This window comes from Mustela putorius, unplaced genomic scaffold, assembly GCF_011764305.1.
Source record: "Mustela putorius furo isolate JIRA1106 unplaced genomic scaffold, ASM1176430v1.1 tig00003858_pilon_pilon_pilon, whole genome shotgun sequence".
In the NCBI taxonomy this organism is placed as follows: Eukaryota; Metazoa; Chordata; class Mammalia; order Carnivora; family Mustelidae; genus Mustela; species Mustela putorius.
The window spans coordinates 19,991,055-20,015,396 of record NW_025422010.1 but is presented as its reverse complement, the minus strand read 5'-3'; the positions used below and the strand labels follow the sequence as shown (position 1 = coordinate 20,015,396).

At 44.0% G+C, this 24,342-nt stretch overlaps 1 protein-coding gene across 6 annotated transcripts in view; it reads right to left on the bottom strand.

The window, feature by feature from the left end:
- The window catches only part of LAMA3 (laminin subunit alpha 3), a 263,998-nt gene that overhangs the window by 71,906 nt on the left and 167,750 nt on the right, over positions 1-24,342 (bottom strand). For 4 of the 6 annotated variants that reach the window (XM_045065455.1, XM_045065456.1, XM_045065457.1 and 1 more), the window contains 8 exons: positions 18,090-18,234; positions 17,272-17,412; positions 15,608-15,769; positions 13,048-13,146; positions 10,757-10,840; positions 5,617-5,847; positions 4,231-4,284; positions 1,589-1,702 (listed from right to left, as the gene is read on the bottom strand). In XM_045065455.1, the coding sequence (XP_044921390.1) occupies positions 1,589-1,702; positions 4,231-4,284; positions 5,617-5,847; positions 10,757-10,840; positions 13,048-13,146; positions 15,608-15,769; positions 17,272-17,412; positions 18,090-18,234 (1,030 nt within the window). The remainder of the gene's footprint in view (positions 1-1,588; positions 1,703-4,230; positions 4,285-5,616; positions 5,848-10,756; positions 10,841-13,047; positions 13,147-15,607; positions 15,770-17,271; positions 17,413-18,089; positions 18,235-24,342) is intronic. The other 2 variants (XM_013051465.2, XM_004742841.3) reach the window with 1 other exon arrangement.

Below are 24,342 nucleotides of genomic sequence, written 5' to 3'. Positions count from 1 at the left end.
GAGAAGGAGGGCTGCATCCTTGGCTCCCGTGCAATGCGCATCCCCCACCCCCAGAGCAGTGGCAGCACTCAGTGCCTGCCACTGAGCAGTAGCCTGTGTGTGTGTGTGTGTGTGTGTGTGTGTGTGTGGGCAGGCACATTCCCCACCGGACAGCAGGCCTCGGGAGAGTGGGGATTATGTTGTATGGTTTTAACCACAGCATTTAGCTCAGTACCTCCCACAATAGCAAATGCTCAGTAAAGGTTTCCTGAATGAATTCTTTCTAGAGACCATATGGCCATTAGGGACAAGTGAAGACAGAGCTACAAAGAAAGGAAATGGGAAAGAAAATCTTCCTGTTTGATTAAAACAGAGGAATTATGACTCACCAGTGATCCTTTCACTGGGTGAATGGGCTACACAGAATGCCCGCTTTGTTCTTTGGCAGCTTTTATCAAGTGGACTCAACATCTAGCGACGGTTTGGTAACAAGATAAATATTTATTTTAAATTAAAGCATCTACCTGTGTTACACACAGCATACAGTATGAAGCATAAACTATCATAAAAGAATACTCAGGAGCTGAAAAATCATCTTTCCCAGTGTCTTTTATTCCTTCTGAATTTACAAAGTTAAAGTCCTCTGGAATATTCTATCAGGCTCTTTGCAACAATGTCCTGTCCTGACCTGTCCCATCTTGCAAAGGAAACAGTTCCCTGGGACATGCTGAACTTGGCTTAATACAGTCTAGGAACTCAAAGAGTTGAAACACACTCTCGATGCATTACACAATGCAAAGGAAATCTGTGCCAGAAGAATGTATTTCCAAAGAGCACCCCATAAGTAGGGGCTTGTGTGTCTGGGGGTACTGATTCTCTCTCCTTTCTCTGTCACTATCCATTCTCCTTCAAGGTAGGGAGGCCCTGACTCCCAGGGATGAAAGAGAGGAAGGCAGAATAAACAATGTCTAAAAAGGATACAAAAGAAAAATTTCCTGAGAATCTAATTTTGAATAGGAAATATTTTTTAAAAAAATATTCTCAAAGAAGATCGTTCCCCAGGCGATAAGCCATAGACAGCAAGGACTCCCTTCATCTGTCTTCCTATAGAAGCCCACTTTGTCTTGGCGCCCGTAGAAGATCGGTGTTTGAGTGACTCTGAATGCCCCTTAAGCCTTTTCATCTTAGCATCTTCTCCCCCATTACATACTTGGGTCTACGGCTCTTTTGACGGCTCCTGCTACTTCCTGCCACTCCCATCGAATGGGGGTCCAAAGTGGTGGCTCTGCTTTGCTATCTTCCAGCAAGAATGAAGTCTCAGGATGCACCCACTACAACACTCAATGGAGCAGAGACTGATAGGCTAACGCGTAATTTCCCTGTTCACAGAAGGACTTCTCTGATGGCACGTGTGAAAATGGAGGAAACAGTAGAGTATGAACTATTTCAGCCTGATCACACTGGAGCCTCCTATGTTTACAGAGCAACCTCTGTTTAGTGGCAAATGGGACATCTGATGTCTCAGGGCCAAGGGGAGTTGCAGTGGGAGGGGAGCGGATAGAGAGACACATACTGCCTGTGAGTACCTCTAGACTATCAGTTTACTCACGATACATGTTCCCGAGCCATCCTGACATCGACTGGAATGTCCGTTGCAATTGCAGGGAGCACATCGTCTGGTATACGGCCCTTCGTTAACCCGATAGTATCCAGGGCTACAACCCTATTTTTCAAACAAAGCATTTAGTCAATATAAAGAAAGAATTATTATCCAAAGCAGGTGACAATTCTGACTGTCAAGCATTCCCTAATTCAGTCTTTTGTCCCTTAGATGGTGTGTAGATTTCTACTTTCAAACACTGGCTGGTCCACTGGCTCGCTATGTCAGGTGTTACCTTGTTTCCACACCACGGCAGGAGTGTGTGCTTGTGCCAGAGCGGGAGACCTATAGGGGGATGTCAGAGAAAGGGGAGGAGTGTGCAAAATGGTTTTCTCTCCTTCAACTGATTGAGGGTGAATGGAGGGGAGGAGGGATGAGGGTAAATAGGATCAGGATCTTTAGCAGGAGGGTCTCTAAGAAAATCCCTTCAAGTGCAAGTTCTCTTTTGGTAGGCATTCGCCCTCCACGGGTGGGTTTGGATTGGAGGGGGAGGCAGTGTGGGAAGGAAAGATTAATGAGTCTTCATTTGGATTGACGTGGTAATGACAGAACAGGACTCACGTCACTGCCATGCACTGGTCTAGGGACAACAGGGAACCCTGGGGAGAGGAACACGCGTTCTCTACAGAACCCTGCAGGGGTATTCAGTTCTGATAGGACACATGAAGACCCAGCTGGAGGGAATTCCATGGGCTGGTCTTCTTCTCTAGTTCAATACTCCTTTGAATATTTCTATCTCTACACATTGTCTCTTTCCAGGATGAGTTAATATTTTTCACATGGATGAAAGGAATTACTGTTTACTTTTGATGAACTGATATTAAAAAAAAAAATTCTAGTTAAGAATGACCCCAATAGAAAAAGAAACAACTCTTCCAACACCAGCCATGAAAAATTATTTAGATTTCTGTCTTTAAAGAGAGTCATAGACACTTTGCTTATTTTGGCAGATTGAATCAGTACACTGATTAAAACCAAATGCTACCCCCAGTTTCTTTAATGACCTCCTCATATGCCCTATCTAAAATATCCAGAAAAATAATATTTCAAGATAAAACATCTTTTATCTAATCCTCTTTAAACAGCACTAAGTCTGTAAGACTCTGAAGCTACACTCAAGGGAAATTTTTGAATGAACTGTTCATTCTCATTTATTCCAAGTTTCTACCTGGTCAGGTGGGAAAGAGGAAGCAGCTAACCTGATAGGGCTGGAGGAAAAAAGCCTCATGTACTCCCCAGAGTGGAATATCTCAGTTTCTGATTGGAGCCTCTCCCCAAATTACCAATTACTACATGTCGTACACAGTAAGACTATAATTCCCAATATATTTTTCCCTTCAGCTATTAGAAACCATGTTTAGGCAAAAGAAGCTATTGCAAAAAATGAGATTGCTTTATGTGTTATATGAATAGGCTTGTCTACAGGAGAATCAAAGTATGAAAGGAATGTTCTTTAATTGAAAACATGACTGAGAGATACGTTCGAACAAAAGTCAGCCACTGGTGGTGTGATCATATCTACAAGCAAATATTCTTTGCTACTAAATACCTCTTAATTACCACCATATATCATATTACATGCTTATGAAACAATAATATTTGGTAAGGAACAAATTATCCAAATAAATAAATAAATATATGTGGTTCATTTATGACAGCATGCCTGAGTAAAAAGCCTTAATTAAACATGCTCTGGAGAAAAGATAGTCCAACCTGATTAAAACTAAACCACCCACCCTAATTTGCTTTGGATTAGAAACAAAAAGTCCCCTGCGAGAGTTCTGTAACTATCACGTGACTCTTTGGGGGAACATTTGTCAGTTACTGAAATATAATCATTTTCTCACCTCTGTAAAGCTCACAGATTGCACTGAAGACTTACCCTACATGAAAATGAATGTATCCTAATATACTATTCCAGTCAAATGGTTTAGCAACTATTTTTTTAAGGACAACTTTTCAGGATAACTTTTCCAATAAACTTTTCCAGTACAAATGAGAAAATTATGTCCCTATCAGGTTTTCAGGGTTATTTGAGTAGACATAGGATCTATGTCTCTGAGTAAACATGTAAATATCCAGAAAGTTGAGAGAGAGAGAGAGAGAGTGCACAGACAGAATTTTTGAGTGTATAATGCCTGGCAAATTGAAGCATGTCTTGTTAGGTATTATACAAACTTGATCTCATCACTTTTCGTAAACACGATTTCACTGATTCTTGTGGTTTGCTTTTTAGGTAAATTTTCTTCCAAGAAGAATCTGGAGGTCTACAGGCTTTGGACTTTTTTGTCTTAGGGGTTGGGTTACTCTCAAAAGGCAAAGTTTCATAGGGTACTAACGTCCCACAAATGTTCAGACTCTGAGCTGCCTGGGCATTTCCAGGCGGGCTGATGTTTACAGGGTTTGCGGTTAACAGCTCTGGAGAGCAATCTGTCAGGCACCCTAATAAACACTGTCAGTCAATGGGACAGGGAGGCTCTGGGTCCTTCCCCCAGCCCACCCAGAATTCATTCATCCCCTTCACTTCAAATGTCACAAAGCTAAGAACCCTTCCCCATCCCAAACCAGAATGTAAAAGGGAATGATGTTACCTGGCTGGGTTTAAAGTCCGTATGACTTGCTTGCAGATGACTTTGACCTGGAGGCTGAAGAAAGGCCAGCCTCTGCTGCTGCGAATTATATCCCAGACACTGCCCCAGGGCTGCCCCCAAGATCCACAGCCACCCTGCGCTCCTGGCTGACCACCTCACTGCTGGGGGCATTCTGGTCCTCGGGCGTCCTGCTGCCTACACACAAGCCTGCCTCTTCCTCTTATACCTGCGCTTCCTGCTCAGCGCCCAGGCCCGCCTGACTCAGGTGAGGCAGGCTGTCTGCGGCAGGAGGCCCCACCTGTAAACTTCACCCATGAGTCAGCCTGTGAGAGAGCACACATAACAGTCCCACAGGGAAGCACGCCGCTCTATAATTCCTGCGAGGTGGGGCATGCACCACCTTCTACCCACCTCACCCCGCAGACGGCACTGGCCCATCAGAGCAGCTGCAAATCATAGGCTGAGTCATGCGCAGAGAACACGCCCTGGGCAGGAGGCTAGTAATGGAGAGGTTCCACTCCTTCCCTGGGGCTATGATTTTATTTAGGTGGGCCAGAAATGAGATAGGAGGAAGGGGGATGGCGGGGGGGGGGGGGGGAGAAGAAGGTAGCAGCCACCTGTGGACTACATGTAACAAGACAGAAGTCTCCAGAAAACCAGCACAGGTGATGTTTGCAGGTTAAAAAAGGAACCGGAATTCAGATCCCCTGGGGGCTTTCTGCTTCTGAGGGGTGAGGACAGAAAGGGAAGGATGTTGCGGAATGTACACACGCGGGGTGCAGGGAATACACCAAGTGACAATGTTTGCTATTTCCTATTAACTGCACCAAACATTGTGCTTTCTCTCCCTCCCACACTTACAGCTTGAGATATGAAACGGTTTCATTTTACAGCACCTTTTAATCATCTGAGGACAAGTCAGACTGGCTGGGCCTCACATGAAGGAAGCTCTGCTGGGAGCCAAGAAATTGGACCACAACTTCTGGAAGAATCAGGACATTCTCTGGGCTCTAAGTCTATCGGCAGCGAGTGTCGCAGGGACTCTTTTTTCAAGAACAGCCTGAGAACCCCAGGTCACCCAATGCGAAGGCAGTGTCTCAAATCCTGGGATGCTCCTTTCGAGTTCCCAGAAAGTCCTGATTTCAACAACTCTCAGGATCGCTCGAGTGCCTGTGGCTTTCCTGTGGAATTCGAGATGTTTGTGATTTCTTTTTCCTATTTAATACCTGGAGGTGGTCCCGGGAAGACAGAAGCTTGAGCCCAGTGGACACCTGTCTGCTGGGCAGAGTGCTGCGGACCATCTGGGCAGCAGTGCCGGGCGGCAGACAGGAGGGCCAGCCACGGCAGTCCCGTGGGGGAGTCTGATGGGGGAGGAGAGCTTCCTACCTGGCATGAGTCACCAGTGTAGTGAGGGGGGCAGGAACACATCTCGACGTTGTGTGCTCTGCGCCCACTTCCTGTGTCCGAGGCCTCTTCCAGCCCCACCCCGCTCAGAGAGAGCCGCTGCGTCTCCGTGAAGTAGAGGCCTCGGAGGCGCAAGTCTTCCAGGCTGGACAGAACCATCATCAGCTCTTCCCGGGTCACCGGGCCGCCGCTACTGGCGTGTCTGAAGTTTCCCTACAAGTGAAAACAGAGAGACAAGGTTTCCCCTTGGCAGGCTCACTTCTGCGGGGTTTCAGAGAGACAGACACCCAGCACAAGTCAAAGGGAAGACATTTATAGGGCATATGGGAGAAGAGACTAGAATAGACAAAAATAAAATAAAATAAATTTAAAAAAATAAATAAATAAGTGAAAGATAGTGGATTTGTAATTCAGAAGTCAGGTGCCGCCCTGGGTTATTCCCAAGAAGACAGTACCACATGAAAGGGGAAAAATGAAAGCAGGAAATAATGAATAAAATGAAATGAGACTTCCCAGTTATCCTTATTTTAAAATGTACTTCTGTGTGTGCAAACACTGAGCGAGAATGATATAGGAAAGAGGCAAATGGAAGGCCACTGGGTCATGCAGTTAGATCACTCATTAAACACACATAATTGGGACAGGAAACTCAATTTTTTCTTGCACACACACATTTATGTTATTTTATTTTACTCTTACAATGGTAAAAAACACACAACATAAAATCCACCATCTCAACCATTTTGAAGTGTATTTTTAAGGGTAATGGTGTTAATTATATCCACATCGTTGTACAACCGATCTGCAGAACTTTATCATCTGACAAAACAGAAACTCTGTACCTATTAAGTAATAACTCCCATTTCCTCCTCCCCCCCTTCCTGGCAACCAGCATTCCACTTTCTGATTTTATGAATCTGACTGCTTCAAATACCTCATCTAAGTGGACTCGTGCAGTATTTGTCTTTTTGTGACTGGCTTATTTCGCTTGGCATAATGTCATCCCCTTACGCCCTAGCATCTATCTAGCTAGAACTATCATATTCCAGCATGTGACAGGCTTACATAGTGTTCCAATAGATGTATATATCATATTTGCTTTATCCATTCATCTGCCAATAGACATTTCAGTTGTTTCTACCTCTGACCTACTACAAACAGTGCTGCAGTGAACATGGGTACACAAATAGCACTTCAAAACCCTGTTTCCAATTCTTTTGGATATATAGCCAGAAGGAGGATTGCTGAACCATATGGTCATTAGATCTTTAAATTTTTGAGGAGCCTCAATACCGTTTTCCACAGTGTTTCCACTGTCTTATAGCCTCACCAACAGTGCACAGGTGTTCCGATTTCTGCAACTCTCCCCAACACCTGTTATTCTCTGTTTTGTTTGTTTGTTTAAATAGGACCCATTTCAATGACTATAAGGTAGTATCTCATTGTGGCTTTGATTTGCATTTCTCTAATGATTATTGATATTGAACATCATTTCATATATAATCTTTATATTCTGCTGCCTCCTTTAAATTTGGTTTCCACATCTCTTTAACGGACATAGTAATACCTAATCTCTCAGGACTATGATGAAGAGTAAAGCAAATTAAATAATATAGTGTATATAAAGTGTTCATCCCAGTGCCTGGCATGTAGTTGACATTCAATAAATGGTAACTATTGTTATTTACATATAAATATGATAGGAATAGGAGTTTAGTTTAAATTTTTAACAGTTTGAGATATGATTTACATATAGTAATAGCCCCTTATCTTCAGTACACAATTTTTAGTAAATTTACAAAAGTGTATAATCATCACAATACAGTTTCATATTTTTACCCCCTAGAAAAAGAACCTTTGTGCCCATTTGTAGTTACTACCTATTTCCACCTGGAGTCCCAAACACCACTATCTATATTCAGCCCTTATATATTTGCCCATGATGGACTATTTATGTAAATATGGATTGGATTTCAATGGCCCACAAATACTTTGCTTTTATTCGCTTCATTTCATCCCTGCTATATTGCAGTTGTATTTTAAATCAAAAGGAAAAAAAGTTACAAACAAAAGATATATTTTTACTGCCCCTTATATTTACTTATGTTGTTACCTTTACTAATGTTCTTCATTTTTAATATGTATTGAAGCAATTGTCTATTAGTGTCCTTTCATTTCAGTCTAAAGAGTCCCATTAGTATTTCTTACAAGGAGGGCTGGATTCTGAATTCTCTTGGGTTTGTTTATAATGTAATGTCTTATTTTCTCCTCCATCTTTGAAGGACATTTTGTTGTATATGTAATTCTTTGTTGACAGTGTGTTTCTTCTAGCACATTGAATGCCATCCCATTGTCTTCTGATTTCCATGGGTTCCAGTGAATGGTCAGTTGTCAACCTTATTGAGAACCTTGGATGTGCATTGATTCTCTCCCACTGCTTTTAAGATTCTTTCTTTGTCTTTCAGACCCTTTATTATGATGTTTCTGTGTGTGGATCTCTTGCATTTATCCTACTTGGAGATTGTTGAGCTTGGTTGTATAGATTAATGATTTTCATCAAATCTGAGAAATTTTCAGCCATTATTTCCTTAAATATCGTTTCTCTTCCTTTCTCTCTCTCTCCCCTTCTTCGGATACTCCAATTATGCATATGCTGTGCACTTGACTCTGTCTCACATGTCTTTCAGAGTCTTTGTTTTTCCTCATTCTTTGTACTTTCTGTTCTTCCGACTAATCTCAGTTGACCTTCAAATTTGCTGTTCTTTCTTTTTCCTGCTCAACTCTGTTGTTGAGCCCTTGTCTTAGCTCTGGCTGCCATAGGAAAATACCATAGACTCAATGGCTTAAACATGAGAAATATATTTTCTCACAATTCTGGAGGCTAGAAGTCCCAGATCAAGATGCCAACCAGTTTGGTCCCTAGTCAGAACTCTCTTGCTAGCTTACAGATGGTTGCCAACTCACTGTCTTACTTAGTTGACAGAGAGTTTTCCAGGATCTCCTCTTACAAGGACATTGATTCTATCGGATCATGGTTCTACCCTCATGATCTTATTTAACCTTAATGACTTCTTTGTTCCAAATATACTCAAACTAGAGATCAGAGCTTCATCCCAAAAATTTGGAGAGGACACAATTCAGTCCATAGCAGCCGTTTTAGGGAAATCTTCATTTCACTTATTGCAATTTTCAACCTCAGAATTTCTATTTGGTTCTTTTTAACAATTTCTATTTCAATACTGTTATTTTCAATTTGGTGAGACATTGTTCTCTTATTTTCCTTTAGTTCTTTAGACATGGTATTCTTTAGTTGTATTTGATGTATATAGATTTAAAGTCTTTCTGTATAGGTCCAGTGTCCTGGCTTCCTCAGAGACAGTTTATGGTTATTGCCATTTACCTCATGTATGGACCATGCTTTCCTATTTCTTTTATACATCTCCAAAAAAATATTTATTTGTTTGTTTATTTATTTATTTATTTATGACAGCTGGGCATTTAACATAATGTAATGTGGCAACTCAGGAAATCATATTTATTCCCCTCCCCAGAATTTGTTGCTATTAGTGTTTACTGTTGTTGGTGGTGTCTTTGCTCAATGACTTTTCTGAATGGATTCTGTAAAGTCTGTATTCTTTGTCATATATGGCCGCTAAAGTCTCTGCTTGGTTAGCTTAGTGGTCAGCTAGTGACTGGAAACAGATTTCTTTAAATGCCTAAAACCAAAGTCCCCAGTCATTGCAAAGTATTCTGTGGGTATGTTGAGGGACCTCTCAACACTCAGCCAGGCAGCTAACAACTCTGCTTTAGCCTTCACTTCCTGCTTGCTCAGAGCCTCAAGGTGAGTCAGGGGTGAGGAATTAGGGCCTTTCCTGAGCATGCTCACACCCCTGAGTATGTGTGGCCTTCTACCTTTCTAAGATTGTGTTGGAGATTTGCAAAGCCCCTATGTATTCCTTGTTCCCAGCCTTTTATTTTAAGCTTTGTGATTAGCCTATTATTATCTCCAGCTCTAACCTATCACCTCAGTCAGGTCTGAAGTTAAGGAGTTACCTCTAAATGTTTTCAATGACAGCACTAAGGGAAAGGCTTTTCATTTTGGGAAAGCTACAAAAGTCAGATCAAACAAAGACAGCCTTGGAAGGAGCATCTTCCAGAAAACCTTCCAATGGGTCAAATTATGACATCTCTGGGAGTGAGGCTTTGCATAAGCTCCAATGCCACTCTGTCTCCCTTGGCGGCTGATGGGCTACTGGTTTTCACCTTGCTGGTGGGCTACTGTGAAGATATGGTTGGGGGATGGGAACAGAGCAAACTGACTGCCACAGAGCCTAAGGTTCTTACCAAGATTCAGCCAGTTTTCTTGATTAAACACTTTTCAGATTGCTGTGAGCCTGTGGTCAATTTCCAGAGCTCTAGATAGTCGATTCTAACCATTTTTGCCAATATTCTCATTGCTTTACTGAAGGAGAGAATTTAGTGGATGTTCCCACCCCACCATTTTTGCTGGCATGGCCACTCTCATAGAAACAGAATGACATGCTCTTCAATACATTCATCCCAAGCATTTTTTGGCCACTGAGGAAGGCATGAGGATGACAGGGGGCTACCTCATAGCATTTACAAGCTCACGGGGTTTGTAAGACAAGGATAGTTACCTCTAAGACAGGGGAGACTGTGCCAAGTGCCATAGAGATAGTATAAACAAAGCCCTATGGGGATGAAACTCCGTATATTTTATATAACTTATATTTTAAATGTATATATACAAATTATATATACATAAGTATAATTAACATTTTAAATTCATAACATAAAATATCACAATTGCTTGAAAGAACTAAGGTGTAGAACAAAAGAGGATCATCAAGAACGATTTTGGGGGGCACCTGGGTAGCTCAGTCAGTTAAGCAATGGCCTTCAGCTCAGGTCGAGATCCCAGGGTCCTGGGATCTGGTCCCACATTGGGCTCACCTGCTCTCTGGGGAGCCTGCTTCTCCCTCCCCTTCTGTCTACTACTTACCCTCTTGTGCTCTCGCTCTCTCTTTCTCTCTCTCTCTGTCAAATAAATAAATAAAATCTTTAAAAAAAGGAATGATTTTTTTGTATGTGTTTCTTTTACCTCCACCACCTGCACACGCACATGATACAGCCGGTCTGGTCGTGGGTTACTTGGTTCCTTGTAGATGATGGACATGTGCTGACCCTGTGTAAAGAAAAACATCAGTGCCATGGTTGAGATATTCTGAGGTTTATAATCCATAAGAACAAATTTCTGTGACTGCATTATATGGAATACTCAATTCTAATAAATAGTGAAATGAACAGACTGGCAAAAGGATTAGTCAATGGAAACAGGAAAATAATACCTAATATAGTGCATGTTCATAAACAGAAACCAGGAAAATTCCCTTGATGGAAAGTGGCTAAAAAGATGGATTATTATTATTCCTATTTTACAAAAACCATGCTTCACAATCAATGTATGAGGTGCATTTCCATTGCTGCTGACAGGACCAGACTTTGGTAGCAAGAAACTGCTTCTTCGGTGGGTGAGTTCATGAGGAGGGCAGGGCGGCAGAAGGGCTGGCAGGCTGTGGAAATGGTGAGCCGTGGAGCTGCCACAGGCCAGAGGGAGAGCCCTGCAGCCCACTCCCCGTGAGATCCAGCCTTGTTCACTCTTGGCCTCTGAACCCTCCTCTCCATAAAAGGGGCTCTTTAAGGACTCCTAACAGGGCATAATGGGAAGGTCAACACCCACCATCACCACCTCCACCCCAAACCTGTGCCCCCAAACCCTAGCTTTTCTATTACAGCCCCAAGCCCAAAAGTGTTCCACACGCTAGCACTGGTGTTTCAGAAAAAAGACCATTCTCTGCCATCCCAAATGTTTCATTTAAGAAACATGCCCCACAGGCTTTAATTACAGTGGTTTGGAACAAAGCAGCAGAGTGAAGGTTTCAGGAGCCTAAATTATTTTCCATGTTCGGAGGTAAAATTCAGGAGAAATTCTGGTCATCGCATTCTGTGAATTCCAACTGTTTGTACAATAAACTCTTTGACAATAAGTACTGGTGTACTAATGGCCCAAGCTGGAGGTATTCTGAAAAAAAAAAAGTAGGAAACTGAACTACAGCACTGCCAGGCTGGTATTTCTATGGTGGAGCTCTTTTCCCTCTAAAATCTCTGGTGTTTCATTTTCAAGATGTCTGACAAAGGTTCCTCGTAGTTTTTAAAACAACAGTTCAACAAATTTGGGTGCCAATAAAAACAAAACACAACACAGCAGCGCCTAAACACAAAAACCCACCAGAATGCCAGGCTCTCAGCTGCGACAAGATGTGTGAGACTTGCGAGTCCCTGTCTTATGGTGAATGACACACAAACAAAAACCTTCAGGAAGCTGTAATTGCACTGCCTTAACCACAGCACTAAAACCAGAAACAGAATCAAGTTCAGGCTCAGACACCTCAACCTGTGTTCAAGATACTGGGCCCTGGATGTCTAGAGGTTCAGAGCAGAATGTGACATGGACCCTGCCCTCAAGGAATTTCTAGATTGCAGTTCTAGATCATGTGGCTGGTACATGGTGTACAGATGTCACTTCTCTTCTCAAAAAACCCAAAGTGGCTCCCTACTGTCAAAGTGAACTCATATTCCTTAGCGTAGCACTAGATATCCTCTTTCCTACCCTTCCGCTTGTTTTCTATGACTCTGGAATCACTGAAAATACAGCCAAGTGGGACAGGTCACCCCTTGGGCACTGCCCCTCTGCCTTGGTTTATTTTTTTCTTTGCCCCTGGAAGGGCGCTTCTCCCGTCAATCCCCTGCTGAAAGGTCTGGCTCAAAATTAACCCTTTCCATGAAGCCTTCTGGGGGTTTCTCAACCACATAAGCCCCCACTCGGACCCCAATTCTCAGAGTCTTGTTTGAACTGCACCTCAAATATGTTTTGTTCAGTGGGTTGTAGCTACGTGTCTATTTCTTCCATCTCCCCTCTTAGCTCCCACTTGAGTGAAGGACAGGGATCAGCTGTCCTTTATGAGCCCAGCGATGTGGCCTTGCCAACAGGAAGGCCAAAACAATGTTCTGAGTGTCTCAAAAACACTGGTGAGACAAAATTGAAAGATAGAGACATTTAAAAAAATTTAACATGAAGTAATAATTTAGAAGAAGCAAGCGTGAGATACTGTTATGTTCTTTGGGAGCAGAAACAAGGGCTGGATGGGGAGGGGAAGCAGGATCCTGAGAAGGGACTTTCCTACATTCAATGTCCCTTTCGATCTCTACAAAATATTGGAAAAGACTTAATCTAATTGGTTTATAGGCTCTTTATCAAGATGCCCTAAAGTTGGATCAGCAACCAATGGCAACTACTATTTCCAGCCACTTGGGTTGTGTTCTGATACCTACAGTCAACTGCACATCTGGCATCTTTTCTAGAAGAACCATGTCACCAGGCAGGCCAAAGGACTTGATCTGGTAGGTGAGGAAGCCTCCGTATGAAGAAACCTAAAATTGTATTGATAGGATCAAGAGCACAAGCATTAGAAGAGCCCATGGAAACACTAATCACATAAAAACCAGAGGCACATGAGATCTGGAAAGATACCATCTACCTGTTAGTGGTCATCTTGGGCGTGAAGAATTGAAGATGGTATTTTAGCTCTCTACTTTGTACCATTTTATATTATTTAAAATGTTTGGCATGAACATGATTGTTTTGCAAGCAAGGAGATGCTTCTCTTAAAAATAAAGATACTAGTGGAGCACCTGGGTGGCTCAGTCGGTTAAGCATCTCCTTTGGCTCGGGTCATGATCTCAAGGTCCTGGGATTGAGCCCCACATCAGGCTCCCTGCTCAGTGGGGAGTCTGCTTCTCCCTCTGCCCTTCCTTGTGTGTGCTCGCTCTCTCCTCTCTCTCTCTGTCTCAAATAAATAAATAAATAAATAAAACCTTAAAAGGAAAGAAAGATACTAGTCACACAAAGAGGTAAGATCTTTCTATTCTTGATGATGTCTAAACTAATGTTCATTTAATCTATAGTTACTCTAAGAAATCTAGGCCATTGGCTTCTTATTTCACTGAAAGAATTGGTTAATATCTATCAGTTACAAAATGAACCTCTAGAAATAATTTTTTAAAAACTTCTCCTGAGAGCAGATGGTGAGCATTTCCCACACGATCACACATAAGCCATGCCAGACTGCTCCAGTGGGTCTAAGGACCTTTTCTCAATGCCACCTAGTAGCACGATCATGGTGGAGGTTTAAGGTCATAGTTTGGGGAGGGCTACTTCACCTCCGGTCCTGTCACTTCCCACCCATAAGGTAAAAACCAGTCAAGAAAGGAGTAATTGAGAGAGAAAACCAAGAGGCAGTATCACCTTAGAGTGGAGAAGCACAGAACACCCTTCTTGAGACACACATATAATTTGGAGCAGGGGAGAGGGAACAGCATTTCTGGGTCCCAATTCACCGAAGTCCCCTAGAATCTGCAACCTGACCAAATCACAGAGCTATGATCGTAGAGTCTGGAAGTATTCCAGGCTAATAATTTAAATCACCCTATGGAGATTAAATACTGTCTTTCTGATGGGCTAAGGTGATTTTTGAAATATGGCCACAGATTCTCTGATACTTTTGTCTTCAGGAGGCGGAGCTTAAATCTCCTCCTTGAAGTTGGACTGGACTTATGACTGGCTTCTAATGAATGGAATATGGCAGAAGTAAGGGTACGTTATTTCTGAAATTAGGTCATAAAAAGATCGTGGTTTCTATTCTGAGTTTTCCTCCCTCTCTCTCTTTCTCTCCATCTCTCTCTCTCTCCCTCCCCCCCACCTCTCTCTTTCTATTGGTTATTTTAGGAGAAGCCAGGTGCCCTGTCAGGGGGAGTCTCAGGTAGCACCTGGGGGACTCCTAGGATGAGTGCTCCCCTCAGTAGCCAGTGAGGAACAGAGGCTTATGACAACCACATGACTGAGCCTGGAGGTGGACCCTCCAGGTCTGGAGCCAGGCCTGACTTACATCTCGCCCATAACTCTGTGAGAAACCTTGAGCCATCTACTCCTGAATTCTTGATCCACAGAAACTGGGCAAGGGGACTGCTGCTTTAAGCTGCACAGTTTTGGGGTAATTGTTTGCAGAGTAATAGATGAGCTCTACATGGGATTGCCATGTGAAGGCGAAGATGAGCATTAAATGAGGAAGGAGAGGGGTTCTAAGAGAGGAGCAACATTGCCCACACTCAAAGGTCAAAACCCAACGCCCTTCAACCAGAAGTCAGAATTATAGATCTCCGGCTCACAAGGCCCTCATATTTAGTGATTCTAAGAGAATATGCTGCCTCCTGAGCTGGGCCCTGTGACATCTACAGCTTCTAGAACATTCTACCCTCTGCTACCCGGTGCATACATTACCAAATGATGTTTCTACAGGAAGCCCACACTTCCGTCCTCTGAAACAAGTGTAGGGGACCAAGCTATGCCAATTTGTGCAGCAAAGGAAGAGCAACTTGTTTACAAGCTCCCAGAGGAACAGGAGCGTCTCACTAACTGCCTGCGATTCTGCTAATGACAGCCAAGCTGCCCCCGGATCCTGTGCTTCTTTTAATAAGCTCGTGAGTCACTTTTCAGCTTTTGTTTTCCTGACAAGGAGCCTTTCTTCTGCTTTAAAACAAAGAATTCTTAGCACTGGCTTTGAAAAGCACACATGCCCCATTTGCAACAGATATTATTTAAATGGTTAAGTAAAGCCAGAGAAAAGCTGTGGTGCATGATTTCCTTTGCTGGGGAGTGAACACATGTCGGGTACATTTAGCCCCTCCCAGGGGAGGGCAGCGTCTTTCCAGTGTTTGTAGCTCATCTAATTTCTTTAGTTTTAGTAACCTGAACTTCCTGATGCTTCCTTCCAGACAGGAAATGATGCTCACGCCGTGACGGAGGGGACCCGGTGAAGGCTCAGGACGTCCTTACCTTGTCTCCTAGGTAGGAAAGAGGTGCGACCCAGGACGCACTGTGGACTGTAGAAGGCAGCTCCTGGAGGTCTGCAACCACGCTGCTGCTGCCCGGGTTGAAGGAGACAGGGATGTCTGTTCCGTCTGCCGTCTCCAGGCGCCAACCCATCATATCCACAAACTAGAACACAAGAGCAAAGGATAGAAACATGTGCCTTCAGCTTCTCTGGTGATGGCTGAATTATGCGCAATAGAAGAACCATGGGGTGGCCATCTTGTTCTGGAGGCTTCCTGTATATGCCCCTTCCTGAGCTTGCACAGAACTCTCACCAAGCACTGCCTCCCACTGCCCCAAGACGACTAGGAGTTCTCAGACAACCGTGATCATATGTATGTGGGATTGCTCTTTGTATCCCAGCATACATCCTGGGTTCTTGACATTTAGCAGGTGTTCAGTAAATGTCTGAGTAATATATAAATAAGTGTGGGAATAATAACTAGGACTATGGGCACATTTTAATGGCGAGTTCCTTAGAGAACAAATGTGAGATGGAACGCAGTGGCCTGCTCTCATTACTTTCCTTTAAATAAATCCTCATAATAAATCCTTCCCCCCACTTTCCCTGATCAGACAGGAAGCCAAGAGTTAAATGATGGAGGGAGGGGAGGAATTGATAAGACATTGATGAGGAATAATGTTTCCGGGCTCCCGTGAAGATAGAAGACTTCTGTGGATTTATAAACTAATTTTGGGGGGCACCTGGGTGGCTCAGTGGGTTAAAGCCTCTGCCTTCAGCTCGGGTCATGATCTCAAGAGTCCTGGGATCGCGCCCCACATCGGGATCTCTGCTCAGCAGGGAGCCTGCTTCCTCCCTCTCTCTCTGCCTGCCTCTGTGCCTACTTGTGATCTCTGTCTGTCAAATAAATAAATAAAATCTTTTAAAAAAAAAAAAACTAATTTTTTTTCCTTAACTACGAGCCTACATTCCTTTTGGGAATGACATATATAAAATAACCTTTACTTGAGGTATCTGTTGGACGTAAGACATCACTCATACAAAGAAAGCAACCATGAGCCTGCTGGTTCATGGAATAGTGGAGGCAACAAAAGTTTCAGTTTCATGGAGTTAATTCAAAAACTCATATAAATCATTTAAAAAATTTAACTTAAATGTTCATATAAAGTAATTGAGACAGAAAGTAAAACAGAAAGAAAATAAGCAGATAAGAAGAAGCAAGGGAAAAGAGTGACCAACTCCATTTAGCCGATGAGTGTAGTGTTTATTGAGCACCTACTATATTCTGGATCCAGTGTTGGGCCCCAGGAACGCATAAGGAGTTTAAATGCTAGTGTTAGAGGAAGATATATAATAAACAAATTTTAAAACTAAACTGTAGAGTATGTCAGGGAGGGATAAATGCTAGAGTACACTAAGAAGGGTGAGCTACTTCATAGAGGGTGCTGAGGGAAGGCCCCTCTGAGCCCATCTGACAAACTGGGGCACTGAGCATGAGAACATCTGTGGGAAGAGCAGGGCAAGCTGAGGGATGCTGAGGGCGAAGTTTAACATTTCAACAAAGTAATATATAAAATCTCCACCAGAACTGCATGCTTCAGGACAACCCACTTCTTCCCCACTTGGAAGTACTAACTAAAAACCAAACTTTGACTTCCTTGCATACCTTAGCTCTTCTTTTATGTGTACTGTGACAATGATTACTTATTCCAAAACAGAAGCAGCGGGTACAGCCCTTGGGATTTGCTGGGTCCAAGTAGAACGATCCTTCTCGACACACGTTACATTCTGTACCCGCCACATTCTCCTATTGAAACAAAACACGAAATGAGAGATCATTTCCTCTAAAGCTTCTCTGATTTCAGTTCGTCACTTTCCCAAATTTATTGCCAATACAAGATGTTAGAACATGGATGCTAACAAAACATGAAGTTTACATCGTTGTGAAGCTTTTCTGTCACATTACTTTTTTAAACTCTTCTACCATATCCAAGTGAAAGAGAGAATCTTCTAGATCTCACAAGATGCCCCTTGGCATCTTGAAGGTAGATAAATGGCAACATGAGGATTCACAATATGGGGGTCTTGGTTCACCCCACTTCCTACCACCTCAAAACATCTGCTGGGACTAAGAAGCTCTCTTACCACCTGACAGAATGCCCTGGAGCAGATTATTAACCTGGGGTCTATGAGCTGGGAATAAAGCTTCCAGGGAATCTATGAACCTCTTAAAATTGTGGACTAAGGTTTGTGGCAACTTTTCTGGAAAGGGTCTGTACCTGCCGTGTGATTCTCCAAAGGATAAGAGGGGGTCTTCCCTTCTGTTTCTATCAAACGAGCTAATAACTATTAAATGCTACATGCGTTGTAGAAATCGGTTACAGGTCAGTCCCACTTCCCATTTATTTTGCTATGTTGACTCGACTTGAAGAACTTCCTCACTGACCAGTGGCTGACGTGACAGAACTGGACATTCTGTCTTACCTTACAGAGGCAAGCTTCGGTCCCTGGGTCACAGACTCCTGGCTCAGTCCCATCCCTGTTGCAGTGGCAGGGAAGGCACTCCGGGAAATGATAAAACCCAGAAGCGCACCGGTCGCACTGCCGCCCTGTGACTCTGGGCTTGCACCTGTATTCAAAGCAAAGGCGGCACAAGTTTTCATCACTGTCTCCACACAGTTCTCAAGTCTGCCTGCGCTGTTGCAGAGCAGCTCTGATGGTGCTTCCCTGGGGGAGCCTAAAAGGACAAGCGTCGTGGGGGTGGGTGTTCCAGACAGAAGGAAGAGAGGGGAACTGCCTGGTGTGTGCAGGAAGCACACGGATGAGTGGAGAAAGCTGACCCATGAACTGAAGAGGGAGGCAGGGGGCATCTCATGGGGACGGAGATGCTGGCTGTTGTGACACTGTCCAGTGGCAATGGAACGAGGTAGCTGAGCCCTGGGCGCTGAGGGCCCTCTGGCCGGAGTACTGATGAGCTCTGGCACCCAACAGAGTATCTTAATAACTCACCAAGGCTTCATATTCTCATCTGTGAAAGGGGAAAATTGCTAGCTGCTGCCTCCCAGGACTGCTGTGGAGATAGACGAGGCTGTGCCTGGAACATGCAAGCTCTCAGAAAGGAATTGCCATCTTGAGAAATTTTAAGTAGGAAAGAGTGTGGTCGGATAAGTGTGTGTGGATGCAGTCAAGATGACCATTTCCACAGCTGCCTGTTGAGTCAGGAGGAAGAAGGGGCTGAAGTAGGCCAAACACCCTGGGGATGGAGAGGAGGGAGGGGTTCCAAGCTATTTTGGGGTGAGGTTCCTGGGGCTTGTGCTGTTCTGGATGAGGGGACAGAAGAGGGGAAGGCAAGGAAGACCCTCGGTCATCCAGCCTGAGCGCCAGAGTGGGTGCTGGTGTGGGCAGGGCTGGCGGGGAGGCTGTGCCTGGGCTCCAAGGAAGGCTCTGTGGGGAGCAGGGAGCGATCCACATGTCTGAGCATGTGAGCCACAAGAGAGGAGGGGAGAGCACAGAAGCTGACAGAAGAGCAGCTGCTGCCAGCAGAACCGAAGCGCATCACCCCAAGGGTTGAGGAGAGAAGGAGGAAGTGGGTACCAGCCTCCTGTAGCCTGATCTTGGAGCCCAAGCTGACATCTGGTGGGACCCACACGCTGATCTCTTCTTTGTGGGTCTAAAGAAAGTACTAGGAAATGTGCTTTATATTAGAACATGGGAGTATAATCTGATCCAAAATATTTTATCATTAACTTGCTACTAATACCTGTTAAAATATCTTACCCAGGGACCATCCTGAAAAAGAGATATCCAACTTGATTTCCCACTAAGTCTGTCTTTGGTAAATACCTGCTTATAACCAAAAACAGAATTTTGTGTTTGATTAAGTACACATACTCGAGACCAGTCAGCCTACCTTTGAATCCCAGCTTTGCTACTTACCAGGTATAGAACCTTGAGCAAATGAACCTCTTTGTAGCTGAATTTACTTACCCCTAAAATAGAGATCATAATACTGACCTTGTAGGATTATTGCAAACATTAAATAAAATAATACATGGAAAAGCCTTAGAGCAGGGCCATGCACGCCTACAAGAATCTGCTATTACTATTCTTGCTATAGCATTAGCTAAGGGGAGTGAACAGGACTCCCTTTCTCCCACTCTGCACAACCAAAAAGATAGACTCAGTTTTTCCCCCAAGACCTGCTGGCAGGTCAAATGTCATTTCAGTTCCAGCCCCATCCCCCTTGTGTTCCTCCCCACCCAATCCCTGCAGAAATTCTTTTTGTAAGGAAGCAAAAGTTCTCCAAATCACACCTATGGCAAGGTAGATGGAAAGTGTCAACGTTCTACTTAAAGAGATCACTCCCGTGTGGGGGATGGAAACTTTGGAAAGGGGTCAGAGACTCTTCTGGGAAGCTGGATAAACTGTGGACCACTCACAGATTTCATTCATTCATTCATTCATTCATTCATTCCCTCCCTGTCTCTCCAACACACACAAATTTGTATCCACTCTCAGAGGGTTCCTAGACTCTGACTGATAATATTTGCTCTCTTCTTGTGAATCTCAGACTAAAGGCAATCAGACAGTCCAGCCCAAAAAAAAAAAAAAAAAAAAATGGCTGTTGCCAGATGACTCTCTTTCTGGAGGGAGCGGCGAGGGTGGAGCACAAGGCTCTGGTGGTCCAGAGAGGGGAGTGAAGAGAGTAGAGACAGACAGCCCCGTCCAACCAAAATTGTCAGAAAGAGGAACCCTCGATCAGGAGTGCAGCTGGGAGATGGCCTGACTTACACTGCGCAGGCTCTGCTCCTCTCACCCGGCCAGGAGAAAAGGACACTGTGCAGAGACGGTGCTACTGTCACACACTGCTAGTTGGGCAGCTTGTTGAACCAAAGTCCATGTTTCTTTTAGCTAACACGCAGGGCTTCTGGCTTACAGGTGCCTTAAGTGAACACTGGTGCCACAAGAGCCACTCACATATGGAATGCCATGCGTGGACAAGGCTAAGAGGGGCCCCTGGAGCAAATGACCTGGACCCGGGCCTAGAAGGCAAGGACAGGCAGACAGGAGCCTATTTTTTATATTTTCACTTGAGTGAAAAAGAAAGGAACTGGAGCATTTTGCAGGGAGGGCAGCTGTGGAAGCTGCTTGTGGAGACAAGGAGAAATGGAAGCAAAATCCTTCCTTGCCTCCTTATTTCAGAAGGCTGTGAGAGGGTGGTGGCGGGGACAGGTGGGCTGAGGGCATGTGGCCATGTTGGTGACGTGAGGCAAAGCTCTGGACCGCACTCCACACACAAGCAGCATCTGAGTGCCTGAGAGTGGATGAGAAAAAGCAAGAAACCGGGCAGAGTGCGAAGAGCAGGGACCTGTGAGCTGACCCAAGGGCCCCAGGTGGGACGGACAAGGAAGGGTTAACCAAAACACGGAGACTATAACATCGGGATTCCTGAGCACTGAGCATATGAATCCTGGACAAAAACAAGCAACCAGAGGACTTTTTGGTGGTGTCATGACAACAGGGAATAAAAAGGAAATTCTTCTGTCAAGTCTGGCTGAACATCTCTTAGAAACTAGCTAAAGTCAGCCTGACCTTGACACATTTCTCCAGAGAGATACTCTGCTGCCCGAAGAGCTGCCCTCCCTGAAAAGGCAAGGAGCCTCCCGCAGAAGCTGCCTGTAGGTGCGGAACAGCAGCGCCGGGGGTGTGGGTCAAGAGGATTTATCTCCAAGGCAATGGGCTCATGGCCAAGGCTTACGTAATAACATGTGCGCATGTGTGGGTGCTCTCCATGTGGCACAGACAACTAGAAAGTCAGGTGTTAGAGGAAACTCTACCTTTTGCTCATTACGTATGGTGGATCTCTTAATATCACACTCTGATCGACTCTAGTTGTCATCTAGAATCCAAAGTCTACCTGCCTTCATTGATTTACTCAATAATCACCAAGAGTGGTAGGGGATGCAGGGGGGAGGGGAAAAAGTAGAGTAAGTCGGTCTTGACCTTGGCACATTTCCACTGAGAACACAGGACACGGAGATGCCGAAAGTGAGGTAATCACGTGAGAACTGGAATGGCTAGCTGGAGGCACTGAGATGTTGAGGATGTGCTTGTGGACTCACAGAAGGCTTCGTGCCTTCTTGGGGTCTGTACTTTTCACACATAATCCTTGAAGGATACACAGGATGTGGGGGAAACAGTAGAGCGAGGAGGAGAACTGATGCCTGGAGAACTGAACATATGTAAAGTGTTTAGAGAAAGTAAGAAAACCAAGCCAGAGAAGAAAGCTGCAAAAAGGCTTAAGTTAGGGTAGTGATGGGCCATATGACCATGAAAGCTGGTCTTTCTCCTGTCAGGGAGCTGAGACAGGCTCTTGTGTAGAGTAATGTGACGGAAGTGGCACCTGGGAGACTGACACACAACATGGCGCCCACCACGCCACATTGCCATTAGTGGTTCGTACAGCTTCCCCTGCCAGACCATGACCCCTGATACATGAGGCACAGCACCCAAGCTAGAGTCAGTGCTTATAGTTATATAGTTTGAGCAATAAGATATATTGGTATCTAACAAAACAGAATTTAAGGCAAAAATAAAAAATCGCAGTAACTGAGAAAAATGTTTCATCCTAGCTAAAAAAAAAAAACACCAAGAAGATAAAATCATAAGCCTATATACATTTATCAACATTGCCTCAAGTTCTGCAGACTAGATTAATAGTTCCATATGTTAGTGCCAAAATTATGGGGAAAACAGATTTTTAAATCCCAGGGTAATTGTGTACTTGGCATATTCCCTTTAAAGTAAGGAGCCAAATAAAAGGGGGAGGGGCAACAAATGAAGAATGAGTGCATGAGTAAACCAGGAAAAGAAGGCCAGTTAGGAGAGCATGAAATCATTCAAAGATGAGAGGGTCAAAGAACTTAACCAAGGTAGCAGCAGAGAGCAGAAAGACATGGAAAGAAAGGAGAGAATCCATACCCGGCCAGAAGTTGACACCTAATCAACTGTAGGGAAAAGGGGTTGATTCTTAGATGATACTGGGATTTCAAGCTTTGGGACTGGGAAGGGACTGTCACCAGTAAGCAGAATAAAAGAAAGAAAGAAAGAAAGAAAGAAAGAAAGAAAGAAAGAAAGAAAGATAGATTGATTCAAAAAGAGAAATGGTTTGAAGGTAAGACAATGACATGGGTTTCAACTATGGAATCAGAATTTTGGAGTTGTAAGGGCCCTTCAAGTTCATCAAATACTTCATTATACATATGAGGGGACAGGTGTTCAAAGAGTTTAGGGGACTTGTCTGAGGTCCCTTAAGTAAAGCCAATAAAAGCACAGAGGTTGAATTGATTTGCAGTGAAGGTGGGATAAGCTAGCCATTGAGGGTCAGGACCAGAGCTCCGGATCTGGAGTGGGGGTGACTGAAGCCAGGAGAATGGGCAGGGCCCATTCCATATGAAGCCTGTGCAAACTCACACCACACATCTTCTCTGTCTGCAGGAGATGGAACCAGGGACAAAGCCACAGAGTGATCATTCAGAGAGACATGGAGAAAGACACTGGTGCTACAGAAGATGAAGGAAGACAAAGAAAATGGAGGTAAGAATTCTGAGCTCTATCCCTGTGGCAGGACCCCGTCCACCCTGTTCACCACCAAGGCCCAGTGTTCCCTGTCCGCCTCCCAGCTGCCTGGAATTTACCGTTCCTATTAATCAATGACGTGCATCCAAAGAATTGCTTCTCCAAGTTGGTACGGCTGATGGAACTATGCCTGTAGCTGGAAGCACTTCGTCCCAAGAAGGCCAAGTCTACGACCTTTTTGGGTATTTTATTTTTCCATCTAACACAAACATTGAGTAAATCTGTGGGGATTCGTGGAGATAGGGGTCCCTCCCCCACAAAAGGCATTCCTTTTGCTACTGCTATTCTGAAAATGCACATTTGTACACGTGGCTTTACTGAAAGACCCTGATGGAGCACCATCTCCTCTAGTTGATCTCAAAATAGCCTGAAAGGGGGGCGCCTGGGTGGCTCCGTGGGTTAAAGCCTCTGCCTTCAGCTCAGGTCATAATCTCGGGTCCTAGGATCAAGCCCTGCATCAGGCTCTCTGCTCAGCAGGGAGCCTGCCTCCCCCTCTCTCTTTCTGCCTGCCTCTCCGCCTACTTGTGATCTCTGTCTGTCAAATAAATAAATAAAATCTTTAAAAAAAAAAAAAAAAGCCTGAAAGGGGTCAGCATCATGCTAGTTTTTAAAAGCAGTAATGCCTGGCTTTTTGTATCTGTCAATGACTGACAAAATCTTCCGAGGATATTCTAACCCCTTTGTTTGTTCACAGAATCTGATGACATAACCTTCCATTATTAAAAGCAAGGCAAAGGTACATTTTCATTGGCTTTCTATCAGATTGAATTAGTGTTGCTATTAAAAACAAAATCTTGATCAATATAAGCATCTTTAGGACCTCGATCTAGCACCAGAGAAAATAATGTACTTCTTGGCATTTGTACAATATAATTTTGCAATATTTTGCATGTTACAATCAGAGATTGAAGAGGAAATAGAACAGGATTTTAAATTTAGGTAGGAAGGTAGAGATAATTTTACCAAATGTTTAATGGCTTAGGAAACTGATAGCCAGGAAGGCAGAGTAACTTGCTCAGTCTTCTAGCTAGTTTATGACAAAGGTGAATTTTATGGCTCCAACCTAATTTATTCCCAATTGCTTCTAAAATTATACCAG